Source organism: Sceloporus undulatus, chromosome 6, assembly GCF_019175285.1.
Source record: "Sceloporus undulatus isolate JIND9_A2432 ecotype Alabama chromosome 6, SceUnd_v1.1, whole genome shotgun sequence".
Taxonomy (NCBI): Eukaryota; Metazoa; Chordata; class Lepidosauria; order Squamata; family Phrynosomatidae; genus Sceloporus; species Sceloporus undulatus.
This window is the reverse complement of record NC_056527.1, coordinates 24,818,911-24,832,703: the sequence shown is the minus strand read 5'-3', so window position 1 is coordinate 24,832,703 and position 13,793 is coordinate 24,818,911. Positions and strand designations below refer to the sequence as shown.

The 13,793-nt window shown below is 36.3% G+C and overlaps 1 protein-coding gene across 2 annotated transcripts in view; it reads left to right on the top strand.

The window, feature by feature from the left end:
* Positions 1–13,793, top strand: part of MLLT10 (MLLT10 histone lysine methyltransferase DOT1L cofactor) — a 120,578-nt gene that overhangs the window by 91,878 nt on the left and 14,907 nt on the right. For both annotated transcript variants that reach the window (XM_042471912.1, XM_042471913.1), the window contains 2 exons: positions 11,134–11,248; positions 12,515–12,587. In XM_042471912.1, coding sequence (XP_042327846.1) covers positions 11,134–11,248; positions 12,515–12,587 — 188 coding nt within the window. The remainder of the gene's footprint in view (positions 1–11,133; positions 11,249–12,514; positions 12,588–13,793) is intronic.

Here is a 13,793-nt window from a genome sequence, read left to right as displayed (position 1 = left end):
CTGGAGTGCAGCTTTGGTGCAGCTTCCGGATTCTTAGGATGCATATCATTTAAACAGCATACTTCCAAAAGAGACCTGAAGCAGCTTTATTTGGCAGTCTGTAACAGGCCTGAATAATGGACAACTTAGGCCTGTTACAGACAGGCCAAAATAAAGCTGCTTCGAGTCACTTTGGGAATGGTATTTCAATGATGCATGCGTCCAAGAGTCCAAAAGCCTCACCAAAGCTGCACTCCAGTCCTTAGAACTGGAATGTGCCTTTGGTGCGGCTTTTGGACTCTTAGACACATGCATCATTGAAATACCATACCTCCAAAGTGACTCGAAGCAGCTTTATTTTGGCCTGTCTGTAATAGGCCATAGATTTCTTTTTAGAAAGAAAGGACTTCACGTGGGAGCCGGTCGTCCATTAGCTTAGACAGTTGTTATTTTTGGATCATGACCAGAGCCTAGCAAAATCAAACTAATCACTAAGAGTTCAATCCTATATTTACTTACCTGAGAGTAAGCCCACTGAATTCAATGGGACTTCCTCTGTAGATATGCAGTAAGATTGATTGTAGATACTTGAGATAATGGACTTTCACAATGCATCCTTTCCCCAAAAAGCTTGTGGTCAGATGTGAAAAGAATCTTTTTTTTTTTAATTTTGGAATGTTTACATAAGCAGAAAGAGAAACCTTAGAGATGGACCCAAGTCTAAACATGAAATTCTTTTATGTTTTGTATGCACCTTATACACATAGCGTGAAGGTAATTTTATACACAATATATTTTAATAATTTTGTGCATTAAACAATGTTTATGTGCACTGACCCATTAGAAAGCAAAGGTACCCCTATCTCACCCACCCATGTGGAGAATTATGGATTTTGGATTTCCGAATTCTGAATAAGGGATACTCAACCTGTACTTGCATGCCTATTCTGTTTCTTAGTATTTGAGGGACAGTTAAAATATGAGTGTACTATTTTTCTTTAGAGGACTGATAGTGTATCAGTATCATTTAGCTTATATTGGAATTTAAGCTGTTAATAGGTTCAGCTGTCTGCAGCAGTTCCACATGTTCTTGGCTGTGGGAGAATCTGATGTCAGACCCAGAACTTTCTTGTGAGTTTCTGTGCTTCTGAAAGGTGGTGTTTACATCATTCTACAGTGACCTCCTCTGGATGGCAGGAATAAAACTGTATCTAAGCAGTTTACTCTCTTCCCCCCTTATTATAAGGACACTGAAAAGGATGTGTAGTAGTTTCTGACTCTTTCCAGGAAAAGACTCTTTTCACTTGTTCCGTTTAGACTTCAGTCAGGGCTTGAAAGGACATGATAACATTTCTGTTACAGTGTCTGCTTCTATTTAAAATGTTGTTTTACACAATACTAGACAAAATTAAGTAAAATCCTCTTTCTTTGTCATTGTGGCTGGGGACTTGGGGGTAGGAAAGAGGAATTTACAGCCAGAGGGAAAATTCCACATAACATGTGACTTCCACTACAAGAACAAAGGAATCATAGTTGCTGATAGTGGTAGTGTTTGGTCCAATTAAAACCTATACTTTTTACTAAACTGGTTTCAGCAATATAAGCCCCTATATAAATATAATTTAGCAAAGCTGATAGTTGCAAGATTTTGTGCACACTGCTGCATGCTGAGAAGACTATACCAATGTTTCAGTTTGGCAGTAAATGCTTTCTGCCTTCAAGCTGAAGCTTATTTAGTTGGGCTTATCTATTGCTGCTGTAGCAACCATCAGTCTCCAGGCAACTGAGGCACATTGACCTCTTAGATGAACTGAGTGTAGCACTACTTCAGTTTAGCTTCCTGAGACAATAGTAATGCTGGCAAATCTGGAAAAAAATGTTTTTCTTTAAACAAAGGTTTATGTATAATGAAAATATTTACTTAAATACTCAAAATAAATTTAGGTATACATTGTGAAAGATTGTATGTGAAATGTTTGATAGCAGTCAAACTTTGTTAATAGTACATAGTCTTATGGGTCAGAGAGATAATTAGTGTGATTCCAAACATTTGGTACAGAAAATGTTCAGATTTGTCTGGCATGTATCATTAGGCAATACTGTGTATTGTACCAGGACTTCTTTAGTAGTGCACCATATTAGTTTGTGATAATGTTGCTTGCTTTTAATTTTTTTGCATTTTCCAATTGTAATTATATGGAGAAGAATTTTTACAGCCTTTTGGTTTATCTAACCACAGTCAACCTACTTACCTGGGTGTAAATACCATTGAACTTAGTATGATTTACATTCAAGTAGAATGTATATTTGCACTGTCAAGTGTTGAGATAAAAAGTAATGATGTATTTGCTGAACCTGTGTGGTGTCTGATACCAGACGATTAACTTTCAGAATTTCTAATTATGTCCTTAACTTGATAGAAAATTGAGGCACCAAAACTGTAATGTTGTGGTACATTAAAAGTTTATTGATATGTATTTACAGAATGAATATAAACAATATTTCTTTTTTGGGGGAAATGAAGTTCACTGGCCTCAAGTTGCACATTGATATGCGACAGTCATATGTCTTTAAGGAGCTAATCTAACCTGGTAACGTTTTGAACTGGAGAGTGTAAAAGGACAAGATATTTTGCATTATATAAAAGTAGTGATACATTTCAATATCCAGATTGAGGTTTACAACTGTTCCAACATCATTAGAATTTAGACCATTTCTTTTTATTTTAAATTACGTTCTTGTAAGAGGACAGACAAATTACTTTTTGTAGGTGTGCCATTAACATTTTATTTTGCCTTTCAAATCCCTCATGTTTGTATATTGAGTGGGAATTTTGTAGCGTGAGACAATTGTTGCTTTTTATAAACATACATTTGGATATAATTATCAAAACTATAATTCACATTGAGCAGTGTTTTATATTTGTCTAACACAGCCATCAGAATTTGTAATGGTTTGAGTGTTGGGCTATGTTTCTGGAGACCAGGGTTCGATTCCCAGTTCAGCCATGAAACCCACTGGGTGACCTTGGGCAAGTCACATGCTCTCAGCCTTCGGGGAAGACAATGGCAAACCTTCTGTGAACAAATCTTGCCAAGAAAACCCCATGATAGAGTCACCTTAGGGTCCCAATAAGTCAGAAATGACTTGAATGTTATATTCTTTATCATCTTGTTTTAGAATGATGCTGTTCCATCTTAATGGTTGTAATTTCTCACATGCATTGAAACAGAGGTTTGTCAAAAGGTTGTTTCATTTAGATTTATTAACCCTGAGAACTGAAGATGAGAATGAAAAATACATACTGAAGCACAATTCGTACCTCCATATTGGCTGAGTAGAAGTTACAGTGGAGCAGAAGAATCTCTGTGTCAGTGGAAAAACCTGCCTATCTTACCAGTTCTGCTACAAATTCAGTGTAGAATTATTGTTGCCAGAGCAATGGGGAAATGTTGGAGTTGGCCTTAAATCCCCAGAAGCAGGTTCATGGATAATGTAGGTATTTTCCCAATGTATGCTGTGAGGAGAAAAAGATCCACTGGAAAAGGAAAAAGCACCACCCTCCAGCTGAAAAAGTAGCAAATGACTTGCCATTTCACTTACCTCTCAGGAGTGGTCAGTTTAGCAGCTACATTAATATAAAATAAAATAAAATTCCTAGTGTTGTTAATGCATAACCAAGAACAAAATGTAAAAACAACTGAAGAAAGAATAGGCCCTCTGTATAAGGTTAAGCAGGAAATAGATTTTAATAAATTGCAAAAAAATGTCTTTGCAATATCCTACATCTCTCTGTGCCTTTTGGAATGTTGATGTGTCTGGGCCCAATACCAAAGCTTTTAATATTGCTGGGCTCCTTTGTCATCTGTTTTAAATCCCATCTGTATGTCTGCCGCTAAGGCAAACTTGCCTCCAAAATAAAAGATCTGTGTCCCATCTTTAGAATATGACTATCAGTCATAGGGAGGGTAATTCCAGGAAATCAGTACTATTCCAGGAACACTAGAATACAATTATCTGACTTAAAGTTCCTTCTGGAGCTGAACGGTAGAACAGTGCTGCTGCTGTTACATTTTCATGACTACAGTGTCATTAATTTCAATGTGTCTGTTCTAGTATGACCAAATCTGGATACAGCCTTGCATAGGTGGCTAGACGACAGGCATTATTAAAGTCCCATTCCGTGCAAAATTGTATCTCCACTTAATGTCTCCATGTTCCTATCTATAACCCACATATACCCTATTCTGTTAATCAAAATGTTTTGATTAATATCCAGTGGTGTGATTTCACCATCCCAAATTATTTTGCCCTTTTTGCAAAACACTTTTTTCACCTTTGTGCAGTGTCAGGACCATTTTTTTTGTGATTCCCTTGCCCAAGCTATTGTACACTTCATATAACTTCACTATGTTACATGTGTACACTCACTGTTCTGCTCATGAAAACACTATCAGACTGCCCATCTGCTCTCAGAACATTGTCACTGTTCCACCATTCTTGTTAGCATTATCTTGGACACAAGCAAAAATAACTAGCAGATAATATCGTCTTTACTTTTCCACATCAATAAGTATTTAAAACAGAGTACTGTACTGTTATCTAAGCCTTGTTCAGGCATTCAGAATAGGCTTAAACTATGAATGCATAAAGGAGAGTGCACTAGTCTTGCAAACCTTGATTTTTCAGAGTTCTGCATCTTCAAGAGCCTCCACTTGTAGCAGAGGTCCTCCTCTTCTGCCTGTTGCTGTCCCTGTGAGGAGAGTGATAATCGACTGCCTTCCTTCATGCATCCAGTTTAACTTGAACAGGGCTATATCAAACATTTAAGTAGTACACAAATCAGTATATTGGTAATGCTGATTAAATTGCTCTATATCTAGTGATATCATGGCATACAGTTAAACTTGTACCATATATTTTATTTTCCTTGAGAAATACACAACGTTTGTCAAAGGAAAATAGGCTTTCCCTACTGTCTTGGGAATGTTAATTTGTATAAAAAGTCGGCTTATTTAGAACAAGGTGACTGTAGAGGTATAATACTTGTGTAGAGTGTCCTCTATATGATTGTTTAATTAATTGTTGGGAAATGCAGATTCATTTTTTGTTGTCGACATAGCTTACCCTAGAAAAATGAATTAAAAAGGCAGTTGAATAGCTTTGTAGTCCAAATCATGCCCCGTGCACATACACACACATGGGGGTGTTGAGTCTCCCTTATCCAAAATGCTTGAAACCAGAGGTATTTGGGATTCTTTTTTTTTTTTCTTTTTTGATTTTGGACTATCACTATTTGCACATACACACATAATGAGATATTTTGGAAATGGGACCAAAAGTCTAAACACAAAATTCATTTATTTCATACACACCTTACACATATGGCCTAATAATAACTTTTTACAATATTTTTTCATTCGTTCATGGAATAAAAATGTTGTGTGCATTGAACCATCAGAAAATAAAGGTGTCACAATCTCAGTCAGCCATGAAAAAAGTGTTGGTTTTTGGAATATGTTGGATTTTGGAATTCCAGATAAGGGAAACTCAGAACCCCCACCCCACTTTTCTTTCACTTGAGTTTCCCTTATCTTGAATTCTAAAACCCAAAATATTCCAAAAAACAGTTTGTGTGTGTGTGTGTATTCATTCCTATAGATTTTCAGTTTAAAAGTGCACATTTATATGAAGAAAATATTTTCATTTTGAAACCAGTAGAGAAATAATCTCTTTATTTAATTTGAAATATATGCATTATTCTGACCCTAAACTATTACCAAAAAACTAAATTTCCAAGAGCAGTATTGATTAGTTATAAACTGATTATGAAGCAGCTCTGGAATAGGTGGCCCAGTCCTTTCTTGTTGTCCTATCATGAATGAAAGAGAGTTCAGTAATGGTTTAAATACAATTAAATCCCTCCCCCTTCTTTATGGAAACTCAACTGTGGGCATTTCAGCATTAGCCTAAACAATCGTTCTGAATATGTTAAGCCCCTAACAATTAGAGAGAAGTTTGGGGCATTGAATAATGTTGAATGATGCAATTGAACCTGACAGCTTCAACAGTCAGGCTTCTCATGGGACCTGAAAGTTGTTCACACTTGGTTTCATCTCTCATCACACGCTGAGTATTAAAACCTTACTGCTGGAGAACTTAGGAATGGGGTCTGTTTTAGAACGTATTTACTATCCTAAAAACGGAGATAATTGGGAATTTATGTTTGATTTTAAAGGTAATATTTATGTCAAAGTGTTTATTAAAAATAAAAGTACTGTAAAAAATTCCTTTCTGTTATTTTTATTCAAAGTTATTTTCTTGTATAAATTATTATTCTAAATTATTTCCCAGCTATACAAATGCTAGTCATAAAATCTTTAGTACATCCCCTAGTCCACTATGGGTATAGCACCTCCTTGCAGGCAGTGACAGCAGTCACAACCTCTCTAGCTCGATTTGCTTGCACACTGTTATCATGATGAGTTTTTGATCCATAAGTAACCTGCACTAACTAGAGTGGAAGACTTGAATGAGAGTATGGTAGGCCAATATGGACCTGCCATCCACTCTGTTGGCCTACCATGGCGCTTGTAGATAGAGGTGAGGAAAAATGGATTTGCTGAGTGTCTGATTATTTCGTTACTGGGAATCAATAGCAGATTGCAAGTAATATCTATAACTGCTTGCAAAAAACTAAGAACAACTTTTAAACCTTGGTTTATTTAGCTTAATTTGCTGTTATTTATAGTACAAAGATATGTGTAGATTTGTTCAGTTTGACAATAACTTTAAAGTAATGATTTCATAACATGTTTTCTATTATCTCTGTTTTCACGATATTGCATTATCTATAAATGCAAGTATTTTGGTATATGAGTAGCAACTCTGTCTTTGAAGTACTTTGAAACAACTAATTAAAGTAGAAAGTACATGTTCCCTCTCAAGTTGGTGTCAAACTGAATTGGCTGAAGCATAGTACAGTTTTAAAACGGTTGTGCCCTAGGCTTTGAGTCAGCAATTTGCTTTAGGAGATATAATTCCAGTTTCATTAGGAATTTTATACATAAACTCAGTTCTAAAATCATTCTGAAAATATAATCTGAAGCTAAGGAAAAGAACCAACTTGGAAAAGTGTTTGATTGTTGGACGAGGACTCTCGGAGTTTCCCACTCAGCTATGGATATCATCTAGGTAATCCTGGGCAAGCCACATTCTCTCAGCAATAGAGGAAGACAATGGCAATCCTCCTCTAAATAAATCTTACCAAGAAAATGGGAAGTTAGGTTCAATTTAAGCCTAAATCAAAACAACCGGATGGTACACCATAACAGTGGCAAACTTATCAGGAATTTTCTTGGCAAAGAGGGTTTGCCTCTCTGAAGCTGAGAGAGTGTGACTGCCCAAGGTCACCCAGTGGGTTTCCTGGCCAAGCTGGGATTTGAACTTTGGTCACCAGAGGTATAGACCAACTCTAAAACTACACCATCACATCATAAATCAAACAATTTGACAGCACACAACAATAACCCTAAGAAAAACTGGCTATCAGTATTTTATCTTCACTAGTAAGTGAGATAGGGTTAACACTTTTCCTGTGTTTGGGGGGGAAATGATTCAGTTGTAAAGACCTGCATTTTCCTGGATTTGTTGGAAGACAAGAATATGTAAATTCTCATTATGCCAGTATTTTATCTGTTCCTATGTTCACCCTTCAGTTGAGTTCTGTTTTTCATGTAAAGAGTATAGCTTTTGTATATGACTACATACACATTTCAAATTAATTCACATTTGTACCTGTAATCTATAATTGTTAATTCATTTAGGTATATGCATCTTTGCTGTTTCATGACTTCAGTACCAAGTAGCATCTTGCGAATGAACCATCACAGAATTTTCTCAGTGGCTCATGTATCAGTGCTTTTCAGCAGTGCTATTTCACCCACTCAAGGTGGTAGTCTTTAGCATCAGTTAACACTAGCTTTCTTAAGGCTGTCAAACTGAATACAATATTAAGGCTGTCAAACAGAATACACTTCCACAGCACCTTTTTCGTCCTTGTCATCTGCCTATCTGAATTTTTTTTAGCAGCATGGGAAGGATGGTGGAGGACTAGAGAAGCACACTTGTTCAGTATGACTTTACAAATGTCAAAAGTTTTTTTTTAATGCAATAAAGCTTGAAATGAAAAGGAAAGGGATTCTGTTCTAGCCAATCCTACTGTTGGTGTGTGTGCCTGCCTTCAACAGGCAAGGGAAACAGCAGCTGATTCTAGAAACCCTTCCTGAGCACCTAGGTTGGACATCATCACTTTACAGTGTTAAAATGCTATCATTCCACTTTAACTGCTATGGCTGCCTCCTGTGGATTCCTGGGATTTGCGGTTTAGGGAGGGGCATTTTGAATTTTCAGCCAGAGAGCTCTTAGGTCTCCATAAACTACAAACCCCAAAATGCCACAGGAGACAGCCATAACAGTTAAAGTGGAATAATAGCACTATAACAATACAGTATAACATTGTCAAGAAAAGAGGAAAGCAGATAAAACTGTCTTATCAGCTGTCTCCCAGTAAGAATAGATTTATAGGTTTGGCCCCCAAAATGGAAATTGTAAAGAGAGTGAAAGCTGGTGAAAGAAAGAAAATGCACAGATGCATTTCAGAAGAAGACTTCACTTGTCTATAGAAGATTCAAAACATTTCTGTTTACTAATACAAGGCTTACCTTGTTTTGTTTCATATTTGCTTATTGTTAGTTTTAGATAACAGGTTAGTGAAACATGTTGCTGTTCTGAACTGCTCCCTATTTTGTTGTGGAGAAACCTGTCTCTCTCCTTTCCATTTTATTTGTATCTCTAAACTTGAGCTATACCTATATGTGGAGAGGTCCACTCATGTAAGCCTCTCCCATAATGTCCCTATCTGAAGTGAATGTCTTAAGTATGTTCATCTGCATGCATTTGGGAGCCTCTGCATGATCAAGAACCCTAAATTCAGGTGTTCCTAATTGCACTGAGACTACTATGCATGTTAAACCAAATTTGCTGGAAGGCTGCTTGAGATCTTCCTAAGGAATGCATTAAGGTCTCAAGCTCCCTCTACAGGACTAGTGTGTACCATTCTATTCCTCCTTCAGCTACAGTATTACTGTAATTTTGAACATCTGAAGGGGGCTGTTGTGTGCCTTGTTTCTCTATAAACATGTTTTAAGGAATCACTTGCAAGTAATGACTAATAAGTGATGTGAGTACAAATATGAATTGATATTTATATACAAATATCTCATTGTCATGCTTTTCTTTGGTCTTCCTTTATTTAACACCTTAAACTTTTACATAGAGTGGGAAAGCCTGCTCTCTGGATTGGCGTTTCACAAATCAGTATTGTGAACATCAGTAGTTCCTCATTTTTCATGGCATCTGTGTTTTGTTTTTTGTTTTTTACATGTGTTAATGTTTTGCTGACTTGTCTGTTTTGCTGACTTTAACTGCATTCAGTTGTAATGGCAGTTAAAACATGATATTCTTTTCAAATCCTGTTCACTTGGTAAATTTCCTTACCTTGCTTTATTTGGCAATTGAAATGAAAAATCCAAGGATTGCCACAAGTTCCTAATAATTTATATGGAAGGATTATCAGATATTACTGGAAACAGTTAAAGTGTATCTGTTAATTCTTTTGTAGAAGCTTAACATACTTTGTTTTGTTGTGAACCTTCAAATAGTTCCTAACTTATGACATCCCTAATGTGAAGCTATCACAAGGTTTTCTTAGCAAGATTTGTTCAGTGGTGGTTTGTCTTTTGCCTTTCTCAGAGGCTGAGAGATTGTGACTTTTCCAAGGACACCCAGTGGGTTTCCATGGCTAAGCAGGGATTGGGTCTCCAGTCTCCAAAGTCAATAATTCAATAATTCAACGAGTACACCACAAATAAAGGGAAGTAGTTGCTCTTATTGACATTTTAGTCAAATACTGAAACCTAATAGATTAATCTCAACAAGCAGGTTATACAGTACTTTAAATTTTCCTTTGATTTGGCTGTACTTGACAATCTGTAAAGCAGTGACTTCATGTTATTAGACAAGTTCAAATTTAAATTTATAATTTCAGCTATGCATCTAAATTTGTGTGGCATGACTCTAAAGCTGTAATGAGTAATATATCATTCTGGAAAAGAAGTAGTAGTTTGTCACGCCAGACTTCCAAATAAAGTAGTTGAATGAGGAACTTAACAGAAAGTAACCTAGAGTCAAGGAAAGAAGGTGCTTTTATTGCCATAAATTAGGCAAATGTTCTGCCAGCCTGCCCAGTTTTATCTCTTTAAGGGTTCATTTTCGCTTGTTTGGCACAAGTCCCAGCAGAGACCTTCAGAATTGTGGTTAGCAACATAAATGAATGAATGAATACAAACTTTGGATAAGCTCTTCAGTAAGTCAAGCTGGCCAACTGCCAAAAATGCCTTCCTTATAAGGAGGTTGGAGCAGAACTGTGATTCAGTAAGCCCTTTATTGTACAGAAATCATACTTCTGACAACTTTTTTCTGTGAAATAAAATAAAACCTGTGTGTCTTGTGTTATCAGAATAGAAAGTAACAAAATAGTATGCACATTTTACTAATGAATGCAGCAAAGGAAATATGACTCTGGTTAAACTATAAAGCTGGAAGTTGGACCTTTTGACCCGCATTGCCTTCTTGTGATGTAAGGATCCCAAGCATTTGTGAGACATCTGTTGTCTACCTGCCCTTATTTTGTAAATGGGTTAATAAGATTGAATAATTAGTATGCCCACATGGTCACCGTGCAACTAAGCCCTGGTATTGCTAAAGTGATTGGAAATATGAGTAGTCCTTTGCGTACTCAACATATTATGTACCAGTAATTTTGAAATCGTAATTCATGATATTTGTGGCACAGCTTAGTTGCTGAATCTTTTACATAACAATTTCCCTAAATACATACTTTATATCAATAAATTGAAAATAAGATTCAATTCAGAAAATGTTGAAAAACTCTTTTTCTTAGTTGAGTAGAAGTGTACAGTTCTTTACTTGTCTACATTGAAATTTTAATTATTTTTAATCCTTTAACGTAATGTCTTTTTAGGTTTCCCCTTGCAAACTTTTAAGAAAGATTTCAATTCTGTTTTTCTTCAGGCAAACATCCTACCAGGATCTTCCCTCAACCTGCCTCAGTCTCATTTGTATGGCAACAGACTGAATCCCACCTCAATGGCAGCACATACAGTTCAGCCTGAAAACAATCAAACAGGCAAGTTAAGAGATTTTCAAAGTATCTGTTGGGCTGTGTCTATTTTAAAGTTTTTAAAAAATTAGTGCCTGCTTGCTTTTAAAATACTTACATGTTCAACAGCTTGCTGCATTTTGGACACAGCCTTTTCAATGCAGTATCTACTGCTGTCTGAAATGTAAATGCTTAAGAAGAGTCATGAGCAGGCAGGAATGCAACAATGTCTCTTGTGACTTTTGTGATTGATGCGTTCAGTTCCCTTAGTTCGCTGCAATGAGGGTAGCACAGCGCTGGATTTTGTTGTGAATAGTTTAAACCTTTATTTGCATAATGTATGGAATTTCACGATACACAAGTGTGTATGGCTGAAATCCTGTTACACAAATTCTACAGCATTTAATAATCATATGAATATTTGACAATTGGTGCTTTACAGCATTGGCTAAATTAACAAAAAAATATTTTTTAATGAGCTCCTGGATTTGCTTTCATTCCATCCTTAAGGATTTGTTGACATGTCGTAATAGTCATGCCTGTCTGGGGGAAGGGAATGAGTTTAGCAGTTTACCAAGAACGGATCAGTCTTGTCTTGCCCTCTAAGAGGCCAGAGGTCATTTGCTGCAGAATAGGGGGAGGGCAACCTTGAAGGGGGCAGATAGGGTTATTTTATTGAGAGGCCATAGGGAAAAATAACCCCTTTGAGTCCTACCAAGCAAGCTGCTTCTGTGTCTTTCTTTGAGATGTTTTAAATACTTCTTGCTATCTCAAATCTATCTTGTCCTGTATGTAATGACGCTTTATAAAAAAAAGAATGTTTTTAACAGTTTATTAGTAAAAGTTTGGAGGAGAAACATTTGAAGATAGAACTGATTACAGAGCCTGGTTTATGGGTTTTCCTGGGATGTAAAGTGTTAAAAAAAATACAAAGCCTGGGGATTTGCTGTGATAAGCATACAGATTAGCTGTCCACAGCTGTGATTCATTACTTTCGCTGCAGAAATTAAAAGTGGCTGAGGGGAGGGCACTGAAAATGCAAACCATGCTTCTGTGCTGTAAAACTGAAAGCAGTGAAAAGATTGAGGCTAATCTATGGCCTGCTACACCCGCAGAAATGTGTACGGACAACGCCTTTACATATAGCAGTTAGCAATTTTAAACTAGTAGCCTTCTCTAGCATAAACAATAACTCCCTGATACTGGACTATGTTATGATTTATCTACAATCTGCAACATCTTAAAATCGTATCTCGGGGAGTCACTCTGGGCTGTGAAATATTTACTCTGCAGATCAAGATCTTGGAGACAATAGCCGGAGCCTTGTTGGCAGGGGAGGTTCACCCAGAGGAAGTCTTTCACCACGGTAAGCAATATTTACACTTGAGAGTGAAGGCAAAGGAAATTATTACAGAGGTGTGAAAACTTATCGGTCATGCTTATATTTAGATTGAAACAAATTTTATTGATAAGGTATATGAACAGATGGTTTGAGGAAAAAATACTGTAACAGTTTAAATAGGATTACATAATAAAACAATGGATACCTTGCCTCAGATATGAAAATAATTTTAGAGACTCTACAATATGCGCATTTTTACATGATGCTTCCTCAGCTATTTAGCTAATTGGGTTTTTAAAAATCATTTATATTTCAACATGCCATGCCTCATCAGGTACCAAATGCCCAGCATTTTAAAAAAGAATGAGACATCGCTTTTGCTTTGGTTGGTAAAAAAGTATGTACCAATGGGAGAAAGAATGAAATTTTCTTGTAGAATCAATGAAATGTATATTCTCAAAAATTTCAAGCAACCAGAACTGGATTGGTAATAGCTCTGCTTACTTTCTGCTGGTGTCTTTGTTTTAAAAAAATAATAGTTGATCAGCGCCATGGGAAGATGGTATTCCTCTGCCTGGAGAATGACTTCAGTGAAAGATTGCCTCATAATTATTGGAAGCCATTCCAAAGCTTTTCATTTTATGGTACAATAGCACTACATGTTGTTACTGCAATCTATGCAGTTATTTAATAAGTTAGTAATAAATAAAAAACATTGTTAGTCCAGGCATGTCAATGTCCCATATCTAATCAGAAGTGCTGTGTCATGTACAAGAGTAAATGAACTGTAAAGTGAATGTTAGTGATCTGTGGCCTGATTTTCAAAAGCCTGCAAATCCTAAAGACTGACAGAAAAAAAGTATATTCATGTCTTTAAAATAAGCCAGTGTTGTTTTATGGGCAAATACTTGAACGTTTTACCAAACAGCCTGTGACTTACTCCAGTTATATATATTCGTACCCAGCTTTATCTCTACTGGAACTAATCGTAAGATTCTAGTTTTTACTCACTTATTTCAGATTAAATAACACTGAGATGTAATGTATTTGCTCATTCTTAATTTTGTGGAACTCTAAGCCTTTTGAAAAATCTTTAGGTTTTATGTGTGTAGTGTATCAGATAACTTTGTCGTTCAAGTTTTTTTATTACGGGTGTTCCCTTTAATGAGCTTTTAGATAGCCATAAGAATGGAGGAATTAAGTCACAATCCAGATAAATTTTCTTTTTTG